Source organism: Augochlora pura, chromosome 3, assembly GCF_028453695.1.
Source record: "Augochlora pura isolate Apur16 chromosome 3, APUR_v2.2.1, whole genome shotgun sequence".
In the NCBI taxonomy this organism is placed as follows: Eukaryota; Metazoa; Arthropoda; class Insecta; order Hymenoptera; family Halictidae; genus Augochlora; species Augochlora pura.
The window spans coordinates 13,826,530-13,851,423 of NC_135774.1; the positions used below are offsets into that span (position 1 = coordinate 13,826,530).

General features: G+C 47.7%; 1 protein-coding gene across 1 annotated transcript in view; it reads left to right on the plus strand.

The window, feature by feature from the left end:
- Positions 1–24,894, plus strand: part of LOC144467676 (zwei Ig domain protein zig-8) — a 134,198-nt gene that overhangs the window by 106,589 nt on the left and 2,715 nt on the right. The window contains exons 3-6 of the mRNA XM_078176575.1: positions 2,360–2,570; positions 3,766–3,819; positions 12,429–12,592; positions 13,594–13,750. Coding sequence (XP_078032701.1) covers positions 2,360–2,570; positions 3,766–3,819; positions 12,429–12,592; positions 13,594–13,750 — 586 coding nt within the window. The remainder of the gene's footprint in view (positions 1–2,359; positions 2,571–3,765; positions 3,820–12,428; positions 12,593–13,593; positions 13,751–24,894) is intronic.

Consider the following 24,894-nt stretch of genomic DNA (forward strand, 5'->3'; position numbering starts at 1 on the left):
ATCCCCGGATTAACGTTGGGAAAGGGTCGGCAAAGTTTTTTTTTTCCCCGGCGCGGCCAACGCGGACCCGAACCCCCGTGATTTTTGCACGGTGATTTTTCGCGCGGTGCTCCATTAAACCTCCCCCCTCTGTGCCGCCTTTATCTCCTCCGCTATCCGAACTTTCTTTTAACAGTCGGGAGGCCGATCTTTTATGCCGGGGCCGCCGGGGCTAACGACGTCGTAACATGTTACTACGTTATGTATTACGCCGCTCGTAACATGGGTGTAAAGTAGCGAGGCCGGGAAGGAAATAAGTCGTAACAGAGCGCTGATTTACGGGCCGCGAGTGTGCATTCCGGGCCGGCTTCAGTTTTAAGGGGGCGGGGATCTACGCGTTTGTAGTCGTACATATCGGATGAGGCCGAACGACGATGTCGTCGTCGCCGTAGTCGTCCTCGACGACAAACCCGAGGCACGACGAACGCGAGTCATTAGCGGCGAAGACTTTACGCGAGCGGCACCGACGTCGAGTTGCGTTTATGGACCGATCGATCCGTTCCCGGTACCCGTTCGAGATGATAATGTCTCCCCGCGGGTCGAGCGCGCCACCGATCGATGGAAATTGTTTATTAAATATTCCCACATGGTTTGCCGAACTCCTATCCCGTACTTCCGCTTGACCTCGATCCTTCGGCGCTTACGCTTCCGGAAAGTCTCCGCGCACTCGACGATTCCGAACGGTTTTGTGAAACGTTATTGGCTACGTATTTTTATACTCGCATATATTACAATAACTATGACTGGAAATTTATACGAACGCGATTTTATAATAGCTATAATATTAAGGTTAAATAAGGTTTAATATTAAGGTTATGAGTGCTGAAATTAATGAGTAATGCTTTAGAATAATGAGACAGGATTTATATAAACTATTCGCAAATTTTATTAATAATACACTCGATTATAGAAGTTGACACAATTTTTTCCAACGAAATTGTCTCTACAATCGCAACGATTTTTACCTAAAAAATATGAAAACAGTCGTTTCGACCGTCGCGACAGATTTATTGTTAATATATCCGGATATATTAATTAGCCGTGAAATGGATACCTCTGCTTTTCCAATTTTCGACAAATCGTCGATATTTATTGTACGATACTTCACGCATATTTCACTGGACGCTATCTTGTTTGCCGGATATTTTTAATCCGCTTCCGTCAACCTACCCGGACTCGCATGATAGCTTAAACAAGTTTACATTTAATTTACAGCGGCGGAGAACAGTGTTTGTTAACGAGCACGGAGATAAAAAAGACCGTGTTCACTCGTCGAACTAAGAAAATATTCATCGGTATCGAAACATTTGTTTCAAATTCGAATCTATTTTCTCGTCTATGATTTTTCGAGTTTTAGATTGTCGAACGTTTGAAAAACGATCACGATATATTGTATTCAGTTATAGCGCTCGGTTTCATATTGCAAGCAAAAGTGATGCGCACGATAGCGGACGAACCTTGAACTATTCAAATGAAATAATAAAAAGCGAATGTTACGAATGGGAGTAGAAATGGTCAGTTTTGATGAGATATAAAATGAGAGACTTAGGAAGTGTCTTAATTAATAGATAATTAATAGAGTCGCGTAAATATTAGGTATCGGAAGATTAAAATGCAATAAGCTAATAGATTTAAATGAACAGATAAAATTATATATTATGATGATGAGAATGATTATAGATGATGAGAATGATGACGAACGATTATTATGACGAAAATGATGACAAACGATTATTATGACGAAAATTATGACTACGATTATTATGACGAAAATTGTGACTACGATTATTATGACGAAAATTATGACAGACGATTTATAGACAGGTAATTTATAAACAGTCAATTTATAGACAGTCAATTTATAGACAATCAATCTATAGCCAGTCAATTTATAGACAGCCGATTTGTGAACAGACCATCTGGGAAGTAGATTCACAGGCGATTTACGTAAGAGACAAAACACTCGAGACGTCTCGAATCTATTGTCGGAATTTTTATCGCGGGATCTGTCGGCTGATCGCCGGAAGAACAAGCGCGCTCGCCGAGATTGTTGCCGGTGCTAATCCGCCAGATACATTTCAATTTCGCCGAGATTCGTAGATCCAGCTTAAGGGCCGATCGATCCGGAGCCGGGTAAAATCTTTCGGTAAGAGTAGAATTCCCAGAAGCTCGGGGGATATAGGCCGCGCTCACCCTCGGACCGTCGAGTAATTGTAAAATATTTGCTCGCGTTCTGTCGGTCCCCCACCCGGCCGCTTAATACAACGCCGCGGCGAGCCGTTAATTCCATTAGGCCGGTAATTTCCACGAGGTTTTCCAGGTGTCCTGGATGAGGAGCAAGGACCTACACATCCTCACGTCCGGGAACACGCCGTTTAGCTCCGACACGAGATTCGGGCCTCAGCACACGCCGGGCAGCGACGCGTGGACCCTCAGGCTCGACAACGCAAGGAAGACCGACTCCGGCAAGTACGAATGCCAGGTGAACACCGAGCCCAAGATGATGTATGCTGTTCAGCTGTCCGTGCGAGGTAATTACCGTCCGCGGACCGTCCACTTTATTTGAATACGTCCATCAAATTGAATTGCCCTTAACGCACCTCTTCGTTTAATCAAGTCCGCGACCGCTTCCCACGGGGCGAACAGTATTCCGCCAAGCAACGTTTCCATGGCCGAATTTCAATTTCTTAAGCGCGACGCTTGGATTTACGGTGCGCTAAAAGCTACCGTTTTATATTAGTTCATAATAGCAAAATATATTTTAGAATCTGGATAATCGCAATTTAAAAAATCGAGTCGTCTATATCGCCGTAGTTAATTTTCTAACAATTAGATTTCAATGGCATTTCAGATCATATTTTATTCCATATAAATATAGCGTCAGATTTATAGCAATTTAATCTTTGATCAGAGTTTCGAAAGAATTGTAGAGTTGCAATCACGATAGCTTCGCTCGTATTAAAGCTTCGATTATTCTTAAGAAGAGGATATCGAGTTCAGACGGCGACGTCCAATATTTTTAACATAATTCCGGCCTCAGAAAGCGTATTTCCGGCGTCGGCCGCGCCGAGATTTCACGGGAGAACGTTCGACAGGCATCGGCCGCCGCGAACAATCGAACGATATTACCCGCCGATTTTTCGCCGTAATTGTTTACCAATTTCTGCTCCAGCGTTGCTAGGAGACTGTCGCGGGTTAATCAATTCCCATTCAGAATTCCACCGGGCCGCGTGCATTTCCGCGTACGGAAAATATCCGAGCGCGAAAAATATCGGGGGGGGGGGGGGGGGGGGGGGGGGGGATACTTGAAGCCGGTATCGGACACTTAATTAATTAAGCGACTCGCATCGCATATTTTTGCGAATTCGCCCGCATGCCGTGGTAAAATCCTGCATGGTTGATTTTTCGTTATAAATCACGACGGGGTCGACGCGTCGTGGAAATATTCCGGATGACCTAAAATTAATTCCCGGTCGCGCGGCGCGCGGAAGCTTGCGACGATTCGTTGGATAATTCGGAGCGGGCGAAAAAAAGGTGAGCAATCGCCGAAAAGATGGTCGGAGATTCCGGATGCAGCGGGTTCTCGCGCGGCGGGCAGGAAACGAATGGTCCGATTCCCCGGTGCAATTTTCGAAGGTTATTTATCTGTCGTCGGGTGGCCCCCACCGGCCCCGCGCGTATGACAAATCGCATTTTGATGACCGGCCATCGCCGTCTTGCTTTCAGATGCCGACAAGCCGGAGGGCTACGACGAGCCGCATTCTCAGCAGACACGGATAAGTAAGTGAGCGTCACGCGGTGCCGAAGCTCTATTTCTGTCGGACGGTTCCCGCGATTCGCCTAATGCCACGATTGTAGAGCGACAGAGAGAGAGAGAGAGAGAGAGAGAGAGAGAGAAGCGGCCACAGGCCCGAGATCTCGAAATAAAATCGAACGCGCGCCGCGCGCCGCGTGTTCGCGGATCCGGCGCGAATTAACCGCGTATAAATCAAAATTTCCTGCGCGAACGGCGATCGACGATGCGAAATTTACCGGCAGACGTAAACAAGCCCCGTGACACGATATTTTGCCCGCGGAGTCCCGGGGAACGATTAAAAAATATTTTCAATCAAACAATCCCGCGCGCAACGGATCGTCGAACAGAGAGCGGGAGCCGCGGCCGTTTTATTGCAAATTTCTCGTCGGCTGTTGACAGTGCGCGCGGATACTCACACTTCAGCGGCGCAATCAAAACTACATCGGAAAGTTCTACCGCGCCGGCTACTCACGGGATTTAATCCGTGATCCGATGCTGCCTGATACTTCCGCTGATTTTTCCTACGGCGAATATCAACTTATATATATATGCACCTAACTATTCCCGTTGATCGCCGCTTGCTGCGAATAATTTACCGAGGCTCGAAATAAGTCTCTCGTGGTGTAATCACTTTTTAGAGAACCGAAGACACGATTCAGAAATATCTGGTATCTGAATATACGAATATAGCTCTCCACACGCGTGATTATTCTCGTTAATCGGCGCTCGCTTCGTCTACAAATAATTTAGCAGGATGTAAAAGTACTGCTTCTAAATATAGATATTGATTTATAGAATAATAGAGGCTCTATGCATCTCGATACGTGCGCGGAGTTTTTCTCTTGCCAAGTCTCTGTACGCCTAATTATGCTCGTTAATTGTCGCTGGCTTCGTTTGCAAACAATTTATCAAGATCTAAAAGAACTGCTTTTAAATATAACTATCGATTTATGGAACAACAGACGCTCTATGCACTCCGATAACTCTGTCGATCTTTTCTCTAGCAAATATCGCTGAATATATGTCTAATTATTCCTATCAACTGTCGCTTGTTTCATCTGCGAATAATTTACCAAGCAATTGCTAATGTCACCCTGTAGACTGAATAATTTTTCAGAATTTAAAAATAACGTCTCCGGATATAAATATTGTTTTATAGAGAATTCAAAAAGAACCGGAAATATTCGAAGTATGACACTATAGAATACCATCCACGCCATAATAATTCTGCAATTAATCCTGATCTAAAAGAAATGCCGCGTGATATAAGAATTGTTTTCGTGAACAGCGAATAAGCTTCGAAAATATGCGGGGCGCTCTTGTTAAAAGAGGTCGTCGAAAGCTGGCCGACTTTCGTGCGGAAATCCAATGTTCGGAGTTAAGTGTCGCAAAATTCGATTACGATTACCGGACGAACGACGAAACTCGCGGCAAACCGAGAACGACCCATTTTTGGTCGCATTTCAAAGTCTAATATGTTCGCCTCTCGCTATAATGTTTTTCCCACGGCGTCGCAGAAACTTCGAGAATATTTTCAGCTCGTTTTCCTGCGTCGCTCGACAAACTTCCGTGGAAATACAATTTTTCGGCGGATTATCCGACTCTAGTTCCGATCCACGACACTTAAACTGCGTTTCCGACCTTATTCCGTTGCTAGCAAGTTTCGGGGCTCGCGAGCGCGCTCGTTTATTTCGGTAACAGGGGACCGCCGAGTTCCGTAGCCGCTGTTTACCGCGATCCTGCTAATTTTTCATTCGGGAATCGGACGACGGTTTTGCGTTGCTTAGTTAGCGACGCACTGTGTTTCCAGTATTCTGTATGTTCTGTATTTTATATTCCATATTTTAGATTCTAGATTCTAATATTCTTGATTTTTAGATTCTAAGATTCTAGATTCTAGATTCTAAGATTCTAGATTTTAGATTTTAAGATTCTAAGATTCTAGATTCTAGATTTAATTTTCCATATTCTATATTTCATATTCCATATTCTAGATTTTATATTTCATATTCTAGATTTTATATTTCATATTCTAGATTTTATATTCCATATTCTATATTTCATATTCCATATTCTAGATTTTATTAGGTTGGTGCATATGAAATGACGGATGTTTACCTAAATATATAAAACTGTATATCTTTTTTCAAAAGCTGTTGATTTAATCAAAATATGCCCCGTTTGCTTTACTACATCCTTTTCAACAAGATACCAATACAGAAATGCCTGTCTTAAACAAATTCTGATCGTTAGAATTAATAAACTCTGATATGGAATATTTCAGAGTGTCTTCATTTATATTCTATTTAGCCCGTAAAAGCTTGGGCAGATTTTGAGCAGTTTTAGGACAGTGTTGCCATTATACGTTGTTCGGCTGAGGAAAGTGACAGCGACCTGTCATAAATAATATCGGGATTAAGAGAAATAGAACGAACCCTAGCATGAAAAACGTAAACACTTGAGTTTTTCTTCTCTGACGTCAGCGACAAGACGTTGCCAGTAGGTTCGCCCTCGGCGCGTGGCTGTTCCATTGCCCACCGCGCGAAGCATGTTAAACAGCTCTGAATTGTACGATTCCAAATTGAGACTAGTCACAACAATAATCACGCGCTCGCATTTTACCGCATTTTCGTAACTTCCCCACTACCTCTCGGACGTTAGAGACTATTAACCCTTTGCGCTCGAAGCCACTGCCACTGGAGATCTGAAATAAATCTTCTGGCTTATAGTATTTCTATCTTATGCGATAAACTGCATTTTATTAGGTTGGTGTAAAAACTGTCCTAAATGTTTAAAATAGCGAAAGTCGCTTGACGAAAGATCTATATTTTATAAAACATTACATTTTACTATATAGAGATATTTTACTAGATTTTATAATCCATATTCCATATTTTATATTCCATATTCTAGATTTTATATTCCATATTCTAGATTTTATATTCCATATTTTATATACTAGATTCTAGATTCTAGATTCTAAATTTCATATCCCATATTTTATATTCTATATTCTGCATTATAATATGATTATGATTCAATAGTAGTTTCAACAATTTTTTTAAATCTCTCAAATGTTTAAAGAAGACACTTCTGTAAAGTCATACATATCGATAGTCGAATACATTTTCTAAAATAAATGTTCAAGCAATCGAACGCCCTTCTTGAAACACTGTACAACCTCGAAAATTAGATATCTCTGATACGCTGCGCGCGTAACGCAGCATGTATCGCTCGGTAACTTTATTACCTGATTTGCATACTTGCCGCGTTACTTAAATTTCCGTTCGGTAGCGTATAATTAGTCCGCATTGCGTCCGAAGCTGTCCGTGTGATCATCGGGCCCGCTGAATTAAGAGACCCGAGGGATTCGCCGTAACATTATCGAACGTACGCGTCTCGTTCGATAGTTATCTTTTCGACTGGCGGCGATGCGAATCTCTCCCTCTCTCTTATCGAGATTTCCTTTCCGATTCGTCGGAGATCTTTTTGTTTGATTAAAAAGCCAATTGGTTGGCAATTTAGTCAGGTGGACAAAGAAAGACCTTTGCGAAGCGTTTCGAGCCGGGTTTTATCGTCGACTTAAAGCCCGTGGAGAGGGGCGGATCCTCGGGCACGGCTCGGCCGGCAATATAGAAAAGGTCCAGAAATCTCGCGTCTCCGGGATGAAATGATGGAACTCGGAGAGAATTATGAAGCGTCTAGCAGGACGGCGCAAAAAGAATCGACGACGGATCCCCGGGCCGTCAAAGCCAGCGAAGAAGCGCACTTATCCTTAAGTGATTGATGTCGACCGGATCCGCCGGTGAAATAAAAAGCCGGCTGTCGGATGATTTTTTAACGGGCCGACGGTGTATAAAGGTGTCACCGAAGACCCTTTTCTGTCAAGGAAATACATCGGCTTCCATTAGTACCGCGTGCTTATAAACAGAGTGGTCCCCTGATGGGTTCCCGAAACATTAGGCAAAATGTTATATCAAGCTGCTGACATTTTATTTTTTCTTCATTTGCAATTTTCCGGGGAATTCGCGGATCTCGTTTGTTCGCGTTCTGCTCGCCGTGCATTTTCCTGCGAGGAAGTTTGTTAGAAGTTTTACTGCGACTGCCCTATTCTTGCACCTTCTCAGCCCTTATTCCGTAACAGCTCTTTCTACATTACGATGCTAGGATATTTGTACAATGAATATTATATTGTTCATTATGAGAACGTCTATGCAATTCGTACATGCCTCTTGCAGATAATTTATTATCACACATTCACACCACGAGAGTTTGTTCAACAGATTAGACAAAAATCTACGGTCGTTATTCAAGGTTTTCTTAAGTAATTAAAAAATATTGCCGACAGCTAAGAGTTCCTGAAATCAAAGGATCCCTTTCCATGCCTGGCGTTATTTATGGGATAAATGAAATGGTTCCTATTTGCTTAAAATCTAAGTGGATAATATTTCAAATTCAACATTTCCTGACGAATAATACTTGGCCTAAAAATAAGAGTATTTTCATGCATTTATACGAAAATGAGATGAGATTAAAAACGATGGATATTTCTGATAAGCGAAAATTATAATTCTGAGACGCATTTCTTCCGATGCATCCCGACAGAGCTGTTCGCAAGAGGATTCGCAGTTCGAAGTGCATTTACCAATTTATTTCCTACGTTGCCGTGTGAAAGAGGTCGAAGCGACGGGCGCAACAGCTTCGGCGGATCGTTGAAAGATTTACACGCGTTCGCGTGTTCGGTTGTTTGCGTCGCAGTGCGTTTACCGGGGATTATCGGGCCGGAGGGAGTCCGCCAATAATAAATTCAACGGCGAAGCGGAGTGTCGCGTAGAGCGGGCAAAGAAAGCAAAGCGCGCGCGCAGCGGCGGCGGCGGCGGAGGCGAAGAAACAGGCTGCCGCGTGCAGTAATAATGGTATAGCGTATAACAGTATATTCCGCCGCGGAGAAATGCAGTTCCCGGGGTAACAGGCGGAGGGCGAGAGGGCGGGATTAATTCGAGTCTAATAGGATTATCCTTAATCCCGGTAGTCCTGGAAAACCTCCTTCCAGGGTCTTTTTCCTCGTCACCTGGCCGCGGTGCGTCTCCAAAGGACTCGGCGACTCCCCCCTCCCGGGGAGAACGGCCGCGTTAAACGAGTCTCGGCCGTGATCCCGGGCGTTGAATAATGTATAATCGTCCCAACATTATCGCGTACCTTACGCTTTCCGCCGCGCCCCTAAACCCATTGTTTTCCGGCCGCAATTCGTCCAATGAATTATTAGGCCGCGCGCTCGTCCCGAGCGCTGGCTCCTTGTTTGTTCGCACTTCAAACTCCAATTTCCGGTGTAGCGACCACCCTGACCCTACCCTCCTTCGGCCCTTCCTCGGTTTCGGTTACTTCTTCGCCCCTCTCCGCGAAAGTAGGTCGCGTTTTAACACAGCGACGAAACTCGAGGCCCCGAGTCCGCGGTAAGCGAATCGTAATTGTGATCCCTTTGGGACGCCTCGTTCCGGCCCTTTGACCGCTCCGCCCGCCGGATCCTCCTTCCTCTCGGATACCTCGGCCTACCAGCCCTCTTCTCGCCGTCCCCTTGCCCCCCGCTACCGCGGGTCTTCGAGTGACCCCGTTGCCACGGCGTCTTCGAGGCTCGCGATATCGGCGAGCCGCCCGAAAACCCGCTGCTGCGAAATGTTTCCACGTCAGATTAAACTTTCTTCTCCGCCTCGCGACTACGGGTTTCATTATCTTCCCATTAAACGGTAATTACTATTATGCGACGGGATGTTCCGCGGACGTATAAGAATATTCGCGGACGAAATTTCGCGAATAAATTTCACAAACGCGGCGGGCTTAAGCGGGCTGATAGAATTAGGTTCGGTTCCCTCTGGACTTGGAGTAATTATTCTGTGTCGAAGCTCGCCGTTTCGTTGCAGGGCAGTGGCAGCCGCGGAGCTGTAGTTGAATATTTCGAATATCTCCTTCTTTTTTTTTTAAATTACTCAGCCGCGGGTTGTACTCCCTTCGTGTGTGTATAAATGATGTTACATGTCGCGGATACGTGTTGGGGTAATTATACAAATATTCAGGAAGTACATGATAGAAATTCGCGTCGGACTTGCTTTAATAATTAGAGAGATTTTCGGATTTAATATACTGTCGCAGAGTTCAGCTATATGTTCAGTATTTTTACGACAAATTGGTTCGAATGCTAACAAATTTTTCGTTGGAACATTTCAATAAAACATTTATTCCTTTTCCAAAAAATTTAATAGAACTTACCTTAGGATAAATTCAATTTTCTTTCGAATAATGTCGACTTTCTCTAGAGTAGCTCCGATTATTAATTAAATCGATCCCTAATCAGTGGAATTAGACGAATTCGCCGCACTTGAAGAGCTCGTCGACAGAGAATGCTTAGAGGTTTCCCCCAGCACGAAAATCATGAGGAGTGGCAGCACGGTTAGGTGAAGGACATCCCGTAGAATTTGCTCGTGATTCGCCGCTCATCAAGAATCGCCGCGCGCTCGCCCCGGCTTAAGCGGATCCTGGATTCAGTCGAACGGGAATTATCGAAGTCCTCAGAAATAAAATCAAGCCGCGGGGGAATGGAAGATCGAGGGGTGGGTGAGCGCGGTTGGTCGGTCGCCAGAGGGTGGAGAAGAAAGGCAGCGGGTACGAATTCGATTTCGCAGCGGGGAACTGGAGCGAACGGGAACCGCTCTCGCGACGGAAAGGAGAACGCGTCGTTCCGCGGCGGCACGCATATTAAACGAGTACTTGGCCCCGACCCTCTAAATTAAAATGTACAAACTTGACGGCCCGTCCCACCGCCGGCTCCTTCTTTTCCGCCGCTTCGACGGCAATCGCCTGTTCCTTGTGTCCGGTCGTTCGCCGACGCGCGAATTAATTAAAATTACCGCGCAACGTGAACGCGGACCGATTTGTCGGCGCTCCGTCTCCGAAAGCCGCGAATTCTTCGGATACAAATCGTCGCCATTTGTTCCGTTCCCCGTTGGTCGTCCCGTCGGACAACACCCCGGTATCCTCTCGACGGATTATTAAAGCCAAGGAAAACGAACACCGTCAATTACGGCGCGGTCGCGATACGTCAGACGCGGCTCTGATGCTGTCAATTAAAAAGTTGCGGCGAAGTTCGTTCCGACCGGGCGCGGTCGATCGCTGCTCCGCGGAACTTCCGGCCGGCAATATTTCCACTGGCGAGCGTAATTAATTCGCCTCGAGGGGTGTTTTCATCGCGGGAACCAAGGAACGAAGGCTGATCGTCTAATGAAGTCATCGAGAAGCCAAGGAATCTCGCAACGGCGCTGATCCGAGCCGATTCGTGAAACTTGACCTCGCGGTCGTCTTCTCCATAACCGTGTAACGAACCGGCCTCTCTCTCCCTCTCTCTCTGTCTCTCTCTCACTCTCTCTCTCTTTCTCTTTCCCGGCGTGCAGAAACGTGAAATGGATTTAACCCTCTCCCGACCGCCCTCACCCTCGCGTTCCACGCTGAGTAATTACTTTCTCGGTCCTCGACGCAACGAGCCGCTTAACGTCACTTCAAACAGCCGACTGTAATTTGTTTATTTGTGTCGACTGGCTAGAAACGCTCCCGCACGCGTTACGTATTTGTCTGGCCGCCGGTAGACGAACACCTGAACGAACCCGCGGTCCCGTGGTTCAAGTATTTTTCTAATTAACGGGAATGCCGGGACAATACGTCTTGCGAATCGTTAGTCACACTTCCAAGTATAGCACGGGAAGGAGGGCATGCCCTTAACCCCTTGCACTGTGAACATAGTGTAGGCTTTTGTCATCACTGGATTAGAGATCTTTATGGGAAACGGAAATTTTCTAGGCCAGTTACAACAATGCCAAATTCTAGTTACGTCATGATTGCAGCATATTAATGATTGCAGCATATAATTAATAAGTATAGCATGTTGAAATTATTTTCTATATTTAATCAGAAAGTTCACCTGTCATAGACAAAATTAATCTCCATTTCGCAGTAATTTTATAATATATTTCTAAAATTATTCAGCATAAAGAAGTGTTAGTTAACAAAAGCGCAAATGAAATCACAGTACAAAGAGTTAAGAAAGTAGATCATATTACTGCTTGCAAGTATAGAAAAATGTCTGGCAGACCACTTCTACGAAATCCAATGAATACAATTATACCAGAAACACAAAAGAATTAAACGTCGCAGCGGCTGCATGTAGAATAAGTCACTGCAGGTCAGACACTCGAGTCGACCGAACAGCGAACTTAATTTTCTCGACGATGAACGAAAAAATCCGACGAATTTCGATCTCGGTAGCGAAAGAGGACTACTATTCCACGTGGTCGTATCTAATCGTTCGACTTCCAAGCAGACGCGTACCCTTTCGATTATGGCAGTAGTCAGCATAGTAAGATAGCGTGTTGTAGCGACCTCGTAGACGAGCTATCGCAGCGACGGACGAGAACGCGGCGCGGTATAATGAGCTTGACGCGGCCTGATGCCGGTGACAAACCATTTAGCGTCGCTATAAGCCGCGCCTAATCTCGCCGGCAGACGATGCCGACCCGTCGTATGATATTTGTCCGTGCGTGGGTTGCAGGTTACGAGAGCACGGCGCCGGTTGCGGCGATAATGGGTCCCCGGGAGCAGAAGGTGCTGGCGGGCTCGACGATCACCTTGAGGTGCGTCATATTGTCCCCGTATCAGACCAGGCCCGTCAGAAGCGTTCAGTGGCTCCGGGATAACAAACTCCTCACATTCCAGGTAACGCATATATCCCACGCTCTCGCGTCGCTTCGCGAGACGCTAATGAAATTTTTTCGCGACGCGACGCGCCCGGACGCTTCGCCGTGTCGCCGGTTACTCTCGCGTGCTCGAGACGGAATCTCGACACAGACCGAAGAAACATGATCGTAAATCATAGCGACGACAGGTCTCGAAGCACCGAGAATCGACCTCTTCGCTCGCGTGTGACATTTTTGTTTACGTGCGGGGAATATTCCGCGTGGCCCCGAGCTGAGCGGAATTGAAATCGACGGGGGGAACCGGTTCTCTTCGTCGACGCTTCTCCAGCGAGCTTTCTGTTCAGGAATCTCTGCGATGATTCTTTATCATTTTATTTCTTCTTGTTCGTTCTCTTCCGCATTTGTTTATTGAAACATCGAATTTAAATGTAACGTACACAGAAAGAAGACACGGGATTTTATTTCGATTAGTAAATATCGCGTAGTAACTACTGAATTAATTGACGATCGGTATTTTATGGGAATTCGAGCAGATATTTTTAGCCGGTTTTTTTGCGGACATTCGCGTTAAGGGGATTTAAAGCGGACAAATAAATTGTGGAACAGATTCGGCGCGTGCCGGAGCCCTCCGTTAAAAACGAGCGGAAATAATTATCGGCCAAATTGTTCCCGCGGCGAAATGAAAAACGCGCGGGTTAAGATCGAGGTCGCGATACCGGGCCCCGGCGGCCGGTCGAACGTTTATTTATTCGCAGAGATTCCGGGCAACGCGTCGCAGCCGGATTTATGACGAAATTACGAGGCCGTTAACAGCCTCCGTGGGATTTATGTAATTTTCCGGGAGCCGGACGATATTTTTCAATCGTAATATTCGCGCGGTCAACAATGGGCCGCCGGACACCGGCCGCGCGCCGGATCCGTCCGTTCGCAAATACGGCGGTATTAATTGTAAACAACCCGGCTTCCGTTTTCACCGGCGAGATTTCCGTGCTGCAGTTTGGCGTTCAACATTGTTTACAGTCGGCACGAGGCGGGATCAACGTCGAGACGGAGCGAGGCGCGGCACGCACCGTTTCCGAATTGACTTTGGCGTCGGTGACGCCGAACGACGTCGGAAAATACGCCTGTAGACCGAGCGAGGGACGCGCCGACACTGTCATGCTGTTCGTCGAGCCAGGTGAGCCAGCGCCGAAATTCACCTGAAAATCTTTCGGGACTCCCCGCCAATCCGGTTTCATTCTACAATGTTTCCTGTGTACAGATTTCGTTAGACTGTTTCAGCACGACAAACCGGTGTTATTTTACAATCACGTTGTGTAGAACGCAATGTTTTTGCTACTGCAGTTCCAACAAATTGGTTTTCAAGCGTGTGTAACGTCGAAATGGGACCAGACGCATTTATCGCTGACTCGTACCACTTAAAAAGTACTGTCAGCGAGGTAATGAGTTCACAGACAATAAATGCGAGTAAAGCGACATTATTGTACAATATTAGAGTATAAAATACAAAGCTTTTGTCCTATAATTCTAACAATTATAATTGCAACCAAATAAAACGTAATGCGACGAGTTTCACTTATCAGTGACTCGTGCTATTTACAAATTATTCTCTCCGAAGCGAAAAATTTCTCAGGTATTCAAAGTGGCTTTATTCGCAAGCCAACACTACATGAAACAGTGCCTTACCACAGATGTTCTCACAAGTCAGACTTCCAAAATAAAATCTCTAAATTTTTCCATGCCTCGCTAATCACTGACTTGTACCACTTGAATCCCTGACCCTTGTACTCGAAGCATTGCTACACCGAAGACATCGACTACGCGGTGAGATGAGCCCAGCAAAATACGTATTAAACCGCAGTAAAACCGCGCCGCGAGTAGAATAATCAATCGTTGGTCGGACGGCTCGGTTTCCACAAATCTCGGAGCTCGTAATTCACGAAAATAAAGCTTCGCGGCGTGGCAATCTTCGCGGAAAGTTTCGCGGCAGCTGCACCGGTTATCCGGCCGCGATGCCGGGCCGAGGAGAATTCTCGGTTCCGCGGCGAGCATAATGAAAAATCCAGTCCCGCGGCGAAACAACTAAATACGATTTATATTCGATCCGGGGGGAGCGAGCCGCGACGGCGGGTTGCCAGCATGGGAAGGGGGGGGGGGGTGGGGCGAATGGAAAGGAAAGGCGAAACAGGGGATGGCCCATGATCTAAAGTCGCGTCTTAGGATTACTCGAAACACTTTAAAGTTTTAAGGAGGCGGCGGTATTTCACGGCGGAGCTATTTGTCTGGCTCAGAGCAGCTCGGCTCGCCGTGGACGCCGTTTGCGGCCGCGAAAGAAGGAGCGCGGGTGGAGTCCTGGGGAGTGGCGCGTGGGTGTCGGTGTGCCGGTGTCCTCGCGAGAAATAGAGAGCGGTGCCGCGAAGAGAGCGGAGCTGCATGCGGAATTCGCAGCCAGTAGTCTCTATTATCGTGCATTCTCCTTCGCGAGTTATTGCGCGAGTCGCATTTTTCTCGGCGAACGACGCGTCGCGTCGCGACGCCCACCGCCCGCACATCCGCACGTGTACGCCGGCCGCCCTGCCCGGGCCGCTCCGGGCCCCGTCAGGACAAGCCGTAAATCAGAACTTCGCCGACTCGTACCGCGGTTCCGCAGATTGCGAATTTACGCGGTTTATAGGCGACCGTCGTGCCGCCGTCGTTCCCCCGTCGACGTTAAACGCGTCTTCGCTGTTGTCGGTTCGTCGCGACACACGATAGGTAGTCAGTCCCTCGTTCTCATTACCGCCGAAAGTAAAACGAGGTTCCGCGGCGGCGCTGAGAGCGTAGAATGACGCGGTAACTTGCCAATTTCGTAGATATAAGTTAGAATGTTCTGCTCCGTCAATATGTACCCTAAATCCGGAGTTCTCGGACCACCGTCGTCCGGGTACATATTGGACCGGCTTAACTTTAATCACTTATATCATGAAAATTACCTGGAAGCTGCCGCCGATATTTTCCATGCATCGTGATCAGCGGAAATCCGCGCTTCTTCTTCCGCTCGGAATCAAAGTTCCGAAACGAAATCACAGGCCGTGGCGGGAAGGCCGTAAAAAGCACACGTGTACCGCGAATCACGCCCGGTTTACAACCCCAAAATTTGTATACCTCGATTCCCGGTATGATGAAATGCTCGGGGAAGCGCCGTTTGTTACATCGGGCCGGCAACATTTTGCCGGCGCTCGGCACGCCGGCCGGCCATCGATCGCGCAGATAAATCAGAGTTTCGGCGATTCGCCGCACGGTTTTCCAAATTGCGAATTTACGCATGTTTATGGGCCCGATCGCGTAACCGGTTCCCGAAAGAATTACCGTTCCGCCGGAATTAAACGCGACCGTCACGGTGGCCCGACGCGGAGATGATTTTTACGAGCGGGCTCCCACGCGAATATCCTCATAAATACCGCCGTAAATATCGCATAAACGTAGCGGCCACGATGAAACACCGGCTCCGATTGGTGGAACCGAATAAATCGCGGGCCAAGGGATCTACGGGAAAATTATTATCAGGCGAGACGCGAATGAAATTGTTTAAACGACCGTTCAAGCTCGATGAAGCTGTATCGAAAATGACTGTACTCACGTTGGCGTGGTCGGCGATCTTCGAGGCTGCTGATCGCTGTGATCGTTCTTCTGGCTGCCGGCAATCGCTCCGAGTTATCCTCCTTAATAACAGAACTTAGCACTGGTTGCGCTCCCCTCGAAGTTCAAGCAAAGACTGGAGACAGAGCACAGCAAGTTCCGAGAGATTTGCCGCGACCAATCGGGCGGCAGCTTATCGGAGACCAATAGGGGTTGCTTGCACCCTGGACGGCTAATGGCTGGCAAATTTTTGTTTGACCTGGAACTTCCAAAACTTTCAGTTTTACTCCCTGCGTTCGGCTCGCACTGCCCCGCATCTAAGAGCTACCGAGGTTCGATTCACTTCGGCTTGAAGCAATAATCCGGTCGGCGAATGAATTTACCGACTTATTCCGCCCTTTGTGGAGAAACTGGATGTGGAGTGGCGTGACCAAGTGCCTTTGGTTTGCTCCCGGGGATAATTGACTTTATATTCATCGAGTAAGATATATTAACTCTCGGACGACCGAGCCAATATCTAAAAGATTCCATAGAATTGCGGTATTTTGTTCGATTGAATGAAAATCTCATAGCTGACTTATGGAGCAGCAATTATTTCGTATACATTGGTATATCATAGGAAACGTAATACGATTGAGAAATTATAATTTTGATTAGCATACAAATGCCTTTACTCAGTCTTCAAATTGAATTTAAAACGATTTAAATTAAGTATTACATTCAGTTCTTCAAAAATGAACAAAACAAGATGAAAAATATAAAGTTAATTATGTTTGAACAGAAACCAGAAGCATATAATTATTATACAAATCTCCATCGTCTTCTTCTTCGCTGTCATCGTCTTCAAAATTTAATTTACCAAATTCAATTATCAAAGACCAAAAATAATATCAAAAACCTTTTTTTATCATTATGAAAACCTGTCACTTCATCAAAGAGTCCATAAACTCCTCAAATTATTTTATCAGTCGAAGTGAGTCAAGATATCCTATAATGATCGCGATGCAAATCGCGAGCGAGAAATAAGTACTCCCGTCTCCTCTTCGCGATTCATGCACCGAGAACGTGTTCGTGAAACACGTGGATTCGTTTCCCAGCCATTTTCCGTGCAGGAGAATTCCGCGCGCGGTTGCTCGAGCCCGGCGTCGCCGCGGCCGATAAATCAGAGCTCCATGCGACGGCGTCCTGCAGATTGCGAGTTTACGCATTTTATCGCGACTGCGGAGGTGTTCCCATCAGAAGGCGGGATTAAAGGCGGCCGTCGGGCCGATTTTTACGAGCGCGCCGCGCGGAGTTACACGCGCCGCGTACCCGTAAACATTGCCGGGGAAATTGCGCGTCGTCCGGCCAATCGGTTGTAACGCGTGAAATGTGAATGCAGGCGGCATCGATCGTCTTAAACAACGAGAGCCGGCGACGACGTCAGCGGCGTCGCCGACCGGTCGGTTTTATTAATCGATCCCCGGTGGATTCGGCGAAATCGACGTCCGGTGATTAATTAATCGCGCGCGCGCGGCTCTGAATGCCCAACCCGAAGAGAAATGACCTTCGCCGGCTTTCTGACGAGCCGTCGGGCTATCGGTAGCCCGGCCGCGTTAATTTTTCACGATTCTATGGCGATTTTCCTGCCGAGCCAGTCCGGGCACCGCTTCTTTATCCATTCACCGAGGGAGCAGGGGACCCCGTGTATCTTTGATGCGAATCAATAGTCGCGGCCGATAGTTCGGCGAACATGTCTCTGAATGATTCACGCTGGCCGTTCGATCGTCTTTATGGCGAGCCGGCGCGGCACGCTCCGCCGAAAGAATAATACAGGAGAAAAGAGATTCGGCGTGACCCATCGATACAGAGCGTCGGGTGCAAGAAGAAGCGTCATTTGGCCGATTCGTCGAATGCGGGGCGAGATTTAACGACTTTTGCGGAAGCTAGACGCAGCGAGGGTCCGCAAAAAAAAGCCGGTCGAGTGCAGTGCCAGTCCGCGGCGCGAAGCCGCGCTTTTTGCGCGTGCAGGACGCCCTGCTTCCTGAGCTAATTCTTATGCGATCGTAAATAACGTCGCGCATATATCAAAACTTACAGCGAGCAACCCATCCCCCCCCCCCCCCTCGTTGTCGCAGTCGCAGTCGTCGCCGCCGTCTCCTGCAACAATCCTGTCTTATCCGACGCCGTCCTTCTCGGTCTGCTCTTCTTCTCGCTCGCCCGGCACGGTCTCATCCCGAGCTTCCGAACGCGGAAACTCCCCGGCTGCTCTCTCGGTGACAGAAGCTGCCAGAAGCACTTCGAGAAACGCGGCCAGATTAAAGATACAATTCCCCGATTCTATTAATTAAGAAAGTTAATTACGGCAGAATTCAATTTTCCTAATTGCACATCACCGGAGTCCTCGTGGCTCTCGAGGCTCCGCCCTCGATATCTCCGTCTCGAAAACCCTCTCGGAGGCCTTCCCGAACTTTTCCGTTTCGTTCTCTCCTTCGCGGAAACGCTCGCCGAGCCGCCGTTTTCGTCGGGCCCGCTGTCTTCTCGCTTCCCTTCCTCCCGGCCTCGCGTTCTCTTTATTCTCTACCTGCCGGATCCTTCCCGTCTCTCTCTCTCTCTCTCTCGCTTCTCGTCGCCGAAGGTTCGAGGGCACTCGCTTTGAGTTTTTTTCGAGGATCTTCGGGTCCCGGAATCCACGGGTCTCCCCCGGGTTAATCTCCCGGAATCCGTTTTGAAGCACGCGAGACCTCGCGGCGGCGGCGGTGGGCTCTCCTCTTTGATGTTTGTTTCGGCGAGCGAAGATTTTAATATTTGGCCCGTGTTCAGGCGGACCCGGCCGCTATTAAGGACCGCCCGGCGTGCTTTTAGCGGTCGTCCTGCCACCCTCGCCCGTAGCACGAGTTTAACAGTTTGCCGGCAGGAAAAATTTGGCTAACGACTCGACCCGCCTAAGTCGCTCCCAGTAATAGCGCGGAAACTCCGCTTTAAAGCCGCGCCCGTGATTTAACCGCCGCGGGATTTTACGCGCGACGGGATCCCGTCCTTAAACCCGCGCTCGAAGACCCGTTTACAAACTTCTCGAAGAAGGTACATCGATTTCTGCGGGCCGACGTTTTTGTCCAACCAGCCACCGTCCTAGTCTACTTAGCCGGTTGCGGCCAGCCTATTTTAATTCCACGGAGATATTGTCTGTTTCATTGTCTTGACGAGAGGCGGAGTTACCCTATTCTGTTACTATATTTATTCATTTGGTTAGAACAGTCTTCGAATTTATTCCACGCGTTCGTCAGACTTTAAAAGCAAAATTTAGATTTCTATTAATGAGTATTCTCTTGTGTGTTTACCTGTGGTCCTATTTCTTCTGCAAGGCGCGACTACTTCTCCGACTCATTCTATTTTAACGAAGACTATTTCACTGGTCTGGACGCTGGTAAAGTTATTGTTCTCATTGGGACGGTGGCAGAATTTATTCTACTCGCTGGAATACTGACAGAGTTTATTCTACTTTCCTCTAGCTTTGCAAGAATGAAACATCGATTTTCTTGTGTGAATATTTATCTCTCCTATTCTACTTTCACGTTTCTGGAATCTAGTCTCCACTAGTCTGGCCAATTTTGTTTTGACAGAGATCATTGCAGTTCACTTCCACCTGTCAAAGTCGTAATCACTCTCCTTACAAATTCAGTAGCACAATTTAATAATAATCATCGGTTACTATGAACGACACGCTCGTCTGTCTACCAGTGATCCTATTCGACTGGTCAACCCAAAGCATGACCGAATTACATTTCCTCCGGGATTGTTCCTATTCCACTCGCCTGACCGCAGCCCAATTCAACTACAACGAAGACTCTACCATATCTATCGGAGATTTATTCTATTCGTTAGACCAGTGACAGCATTTCAAAACTTTGATCCGTAAAAGGGACTCAACGATCACGCACAAAGGACTTTTTCCCAGAGGTCTGATTGCGACCAGGCCGATCTCCTTGCCGCAAAACCAGCCGCAGTCTATTCCATCGAATCGATTCAACAGCGGGAGCCGGATTGTTTGAGCAACGGGGCAGCGCAATTAGAAAAAGAATCGCGCCCGGTTTTGGCAGCGGGCGTGGAAAGTTTGTCGTTACCGAAGACGGATCGTGGCGTCGCTCGGGGAAGCGCCGTAGATTAGGCGGTTCCGGGCTAGCTTGCTCGTACGGCGAAGATGTCGGCCAGCTAATTCCGCACATTGTTATTGATATCTGCGTCAGAGAGCAACGCGGATCTCATCGTTGACCTTAATAAGCGCGCCCCTCCGCCGGCGGATGGTTTAAGGCCAACGCCGACGGGCCTTGCGAATCAGCCTTAAGAGCTGCGCTGATCCGGTTCGCCTCGGTTGGCGGCCGGCCTTAGTGGGTCAGTGGTAGTGGTAATGGATCGTATAAATCAGCCATAAGTGCCCCGCTAAGCCAGCCTACCGGGCTTACCAAAGAACTCTAGATCACCGGGCTACGGGCGATGCTCGGCCGCGCGGCGCCCCGTGCCGCTATCAGACGCTACGAATTAAAATATATAATGCAGTGATTAAGGAAAATTATTAAGGTCGGCACGGCCTAGCGTATCGGCCCCGGTGGCGTTTGAACGATCCCCGGGGACGGGTGCTTTATTCGCGGTGAATTACCGTGCAACCATTACCCGTCGTTAATCGATCCGCGATTACTCTCTCTCTCTCTTTCTCATTGTTTTTCTCTCGCGGTTAAATCCCCGCGATTATTTCATCGGCCCGGTTATCGGACCGCCGTCGATTATTAATTGCTATTCTTTCGACGGTTAATTGCGACAGATAATAATAATAGACGGATCCAGTTCGGCTCTTCGAGCGGCCATTATTTTTACAATTATCACTGTTTGCCCGACGTCCGCGATGTTCGACGAGTTACGATCGTTTTGCGTTCTGTGGTCAGAAGAATGCACTTTGTAAGCAATCTTATATAATAGCTTGTAAGCAGTCTTATATAATAGCTTATAAGCAGTCTAATATAATATCTAATATACAGTATAACGCTATTATTACACGATGAAGACGCGAGTAAAAATGATTAACGTCGTTTCGCCCCATACAAGCGAGTTTCGTTCGAGCACGTCAGTCACGCGTAGTTCCAGGCAAAACGTTGTTTTCCAGAATGACGGTTGTAATATCGCATCGCGTACAAACCGAGCCGCGACGATACGTTCATATATTTATTCTAACAGTAATATTTGCCCGGCTCAAATCCCGCCACAAGCGTTTCACGTTGGAACGTATAATATAAATCGTTCGTCAGCCGATCCGCTCGATTCGTTTCCAGTCGTTCTTTGTTTTCGTGTCTCGGCGCGAGTCGGCGAATCGATCTCAGCACTGTCGTCGTCGCGGTGCCACGAATTCGCGAACGATCTACAAGCCCCGAAAGTTGCGCGAGTGCCACTCCAGGTCGTCGTCTAGTTTCCCGTAGGAGCTCTTCGAAATTGTCCCGTGTCCCGCGCGTTCCTGAAGTCGATCTTTCTTCGAGTGCTACTTCGCCGTTGCTTGGAAATGCTCTGGGAGTCATTAAACCGATCGATACTCGAACCTCGGGCGAGCACTACCGCCCCCGGCGAGCGTTCCGTCTCACGCAGCGAAACGCCGCGGCGTTTTCACGATCTCGCCGGTGCAATGCTCGGCTCGTTCTACTTACGATGTGAAACTGGTAAGCCGTCCCCCAGATCAGCGAACGTTTCGCTTTGCGATTCGAGAACAATGCCCGGCGAATTATTTATGCGTGTTTCCGCTCCGCGCGTGCTATCCTCGGAGAGACGTGTGCCGCGTCGAAAATTTCCGCGAGCGGCTCGCGACGTTGCGTTCCTACGCGCGAGAAGAGGAAACAGGGAACGATGGAATTATCGAATTATCCGCGTCGACGACGAATCGCCGATCGGCGTTGCTCCCTTCGGCGGAAGGAATCGATCGGATCTGGTCGAGCATCGCGCGCCAATCGATCGAATCGAATCAGCGTCCGGTCGAGGAGTTTCATTCGCGTTCCGCGGCAACGGCATCATGAATTTTTTAATAATGCGGAAGACAAAGCGGAGCGAAAGAAAATGAATTCTCCGGCTCTGCAATTCGCGCGGATATTTCGGGTCTGAAATTTAATAATATCGCGCCGAGCAAGGCCGGATGCCGTGGAAAGGGACAAGGGGTGAAAAAGAGCGGGGGCGGGGCGGAGGGGGAGGGGGACAGGGGACAGGAACGAAATTTGGTGCCGTATAAACGGCAGCTCGGGGAGTCGTTAAGTGTTAAACTCCCTACGAAGTTCCTGGCCGTGTACCGCTCGATGCACGCACGTGTATATATGTACGCTTACATATGTATGAAGAGAAGGAGTGAGAGAGAATGAGAGAGAGAGAGAGAGAGAGAGAGCCAGTTATATATATTTAAAAATCTCGAAAGCGACCATGAATCTCTCGGCTGAGGGCGGCGACATATTGGAGCGCCGGGAGCCCGTCGGACAGAAAATAATGTTGAGACTTATTACCGGGATGTCTGGACGTCTTACTCAGCCCGGGCCAGATGGAGGTTCGCACGGGGATTTCATTCGGCAGTGTAATAGAAATTCCAATGAAATATTATCAACCCGTGAATCCACGATGTGAAACGCGGACGGTGAGATATTTAACGCCATCATCGAACCCGCTGCCTGAGGAAATTGAGAGGTTCGTTACAGAAACGACACTGCAGACTGTTCCCCGCCGTAGAAAGGCGGCATGCAAACTTCGCCGTCCGTATCCAGAGTTCAGCGAAGTGGACGACGAAGGCTGTCGAGGAGATTTTCCGAGCCGAAGTCGCTTGATCTTTTTCGGGAGCCTCCGGCCGGATCTACAAGCCTCGAGGTGATCTTCGGGGCGAACCATAAATCCTGCTCCGGGGATTATTTTCACTTTCGAGCTTGCCCGGCGGCGCGGTGTCATTGACGGATATTCGGCGCCCGGGAGCCGGAGATCACCGATTAATGCCGAGGCCAACGTTAACCGAAAATCCGTCGATGCCCTGCCACTCTAATTAAACGGTCAATTGACCGTGCCCTATCCGGCCGGCCAATTAACTACCCTTGATACCCGGTCTTGGACAAAGGGCCAGGGGAGGGGTGGGGCGAGAGAGACAAAGAGAGAGGATTGCGTGCGCCGATGTCCGGAAGCCGTCGTGATCTTCCGGCCACGGGCTCGCCGAGAGGGCAAGTAGGAGAGAGCCGACACTCCTCGAATGCCGAGGAAATTGTGTAAACCGCAAGCGGGGGTAGGCTTCGATGCCTCCGAGGCTCCATCGACCGTAAACTGAATTGTGTTGGCAAAGATTTAGAGACCCTTCTACCCCTTCTCCCTTCCCGCCCTATCCCCCTATCTTCCCCCTTCCCCCTCCACCAGACGCCTGTATTAACGATGAGAATGTCACGTGTGCCGATCACGTGTTGGGCCTGGAAACGTCTGCGGTTTCCAATGGGGTTGCCAGCCGTGGATTACTGTATTTGGGAGCAGTGACGATGCGGTGAACTTTGTGGTTTCTCAGGATTAGCTTTCATTGTATTCCCTCCCTACAATCACGCTCGGTCGACCTCTTTATAGGCGCGTTACCATCCGCGTACCTTCGTCGCTCGATGATTAGCTCGCTGTTGCCGAATGGGGCCTCTTTTGTTATGTGCCTTCGAATCCCAGATGAGATTTATAATAACTCTCACAATGAGATTGATAATAAGTCATGGGTTATTTATACGTATATATCACATCGTTTTTTAAATAATAAAACAAATACACATGCTTCGATATTGAGTCCAAAATGCAAAATAGACACCAAAGTTGGTAGAAGCAGTTTTAAGCTACCATGTTGCTGTCATAACTCAAATCTCGATATTCACATTTACAGACACTGTAGTCGTTACAAATTCTTTTTGGTCATGGTTCCACGAGTTTAACTGTAAAGAACAGACAAAATAGGTAAATCGGTGATGAGCCATTAAGGGGATTGGGATCGTCAATGGCTGGCTTCGGGTGACTCTTACAGAGCCGGCAATCCCGTTTAAATATACAAGCTAATCTTCGATGACTGCCGATCCATACGACTAATGACGTGTATTTCGTGCGAGTCTCTAATTGGTCATGCGTCTCGGTCTGCATCGGTCGTGACCATTTGAGCCCTACAGACCGAAGCCAACGCTTCCAGGACCAGTTATCATCGATCCTTGCTGGATTAAATGGGATCAACCAGGCTCCACAAGTTCATGGATCGATGGAACTGAATGATGCAGTGCAATATTTGAATAGGTACTCTGATTCCGTGAACCATAATTTCACGGCGAACGAGGTAAAATACGCGTTTCTTGCTTGGACACCTTCGACTTCCAAGCATGAATGTATGGTTGGTATTAGCACAGAATATAGCAGAAAATGTAGCATAAAATTTAATAGAAAATTTAGCAGAAAATATAGCACGAAATTTAGCAGAAAATATAGCACGAAATTTAGCAGAAAATGCAACTCAAAATTTAGTAGAAAATGCAGCAAACGATGCTTCGTTTCATTGTTTCAAAAACTCACTATCCAATATCCATTCTTCACCACGATATTGTTCTTTAAAATAAACTCTTTCAATCCAAGAAAAACTATCGTAAAATACCTGTCAAGAAGTTACATAAAATAACTAAACGTGGAGAACTATCGTCCTCGAATCTCCCAGCAGAA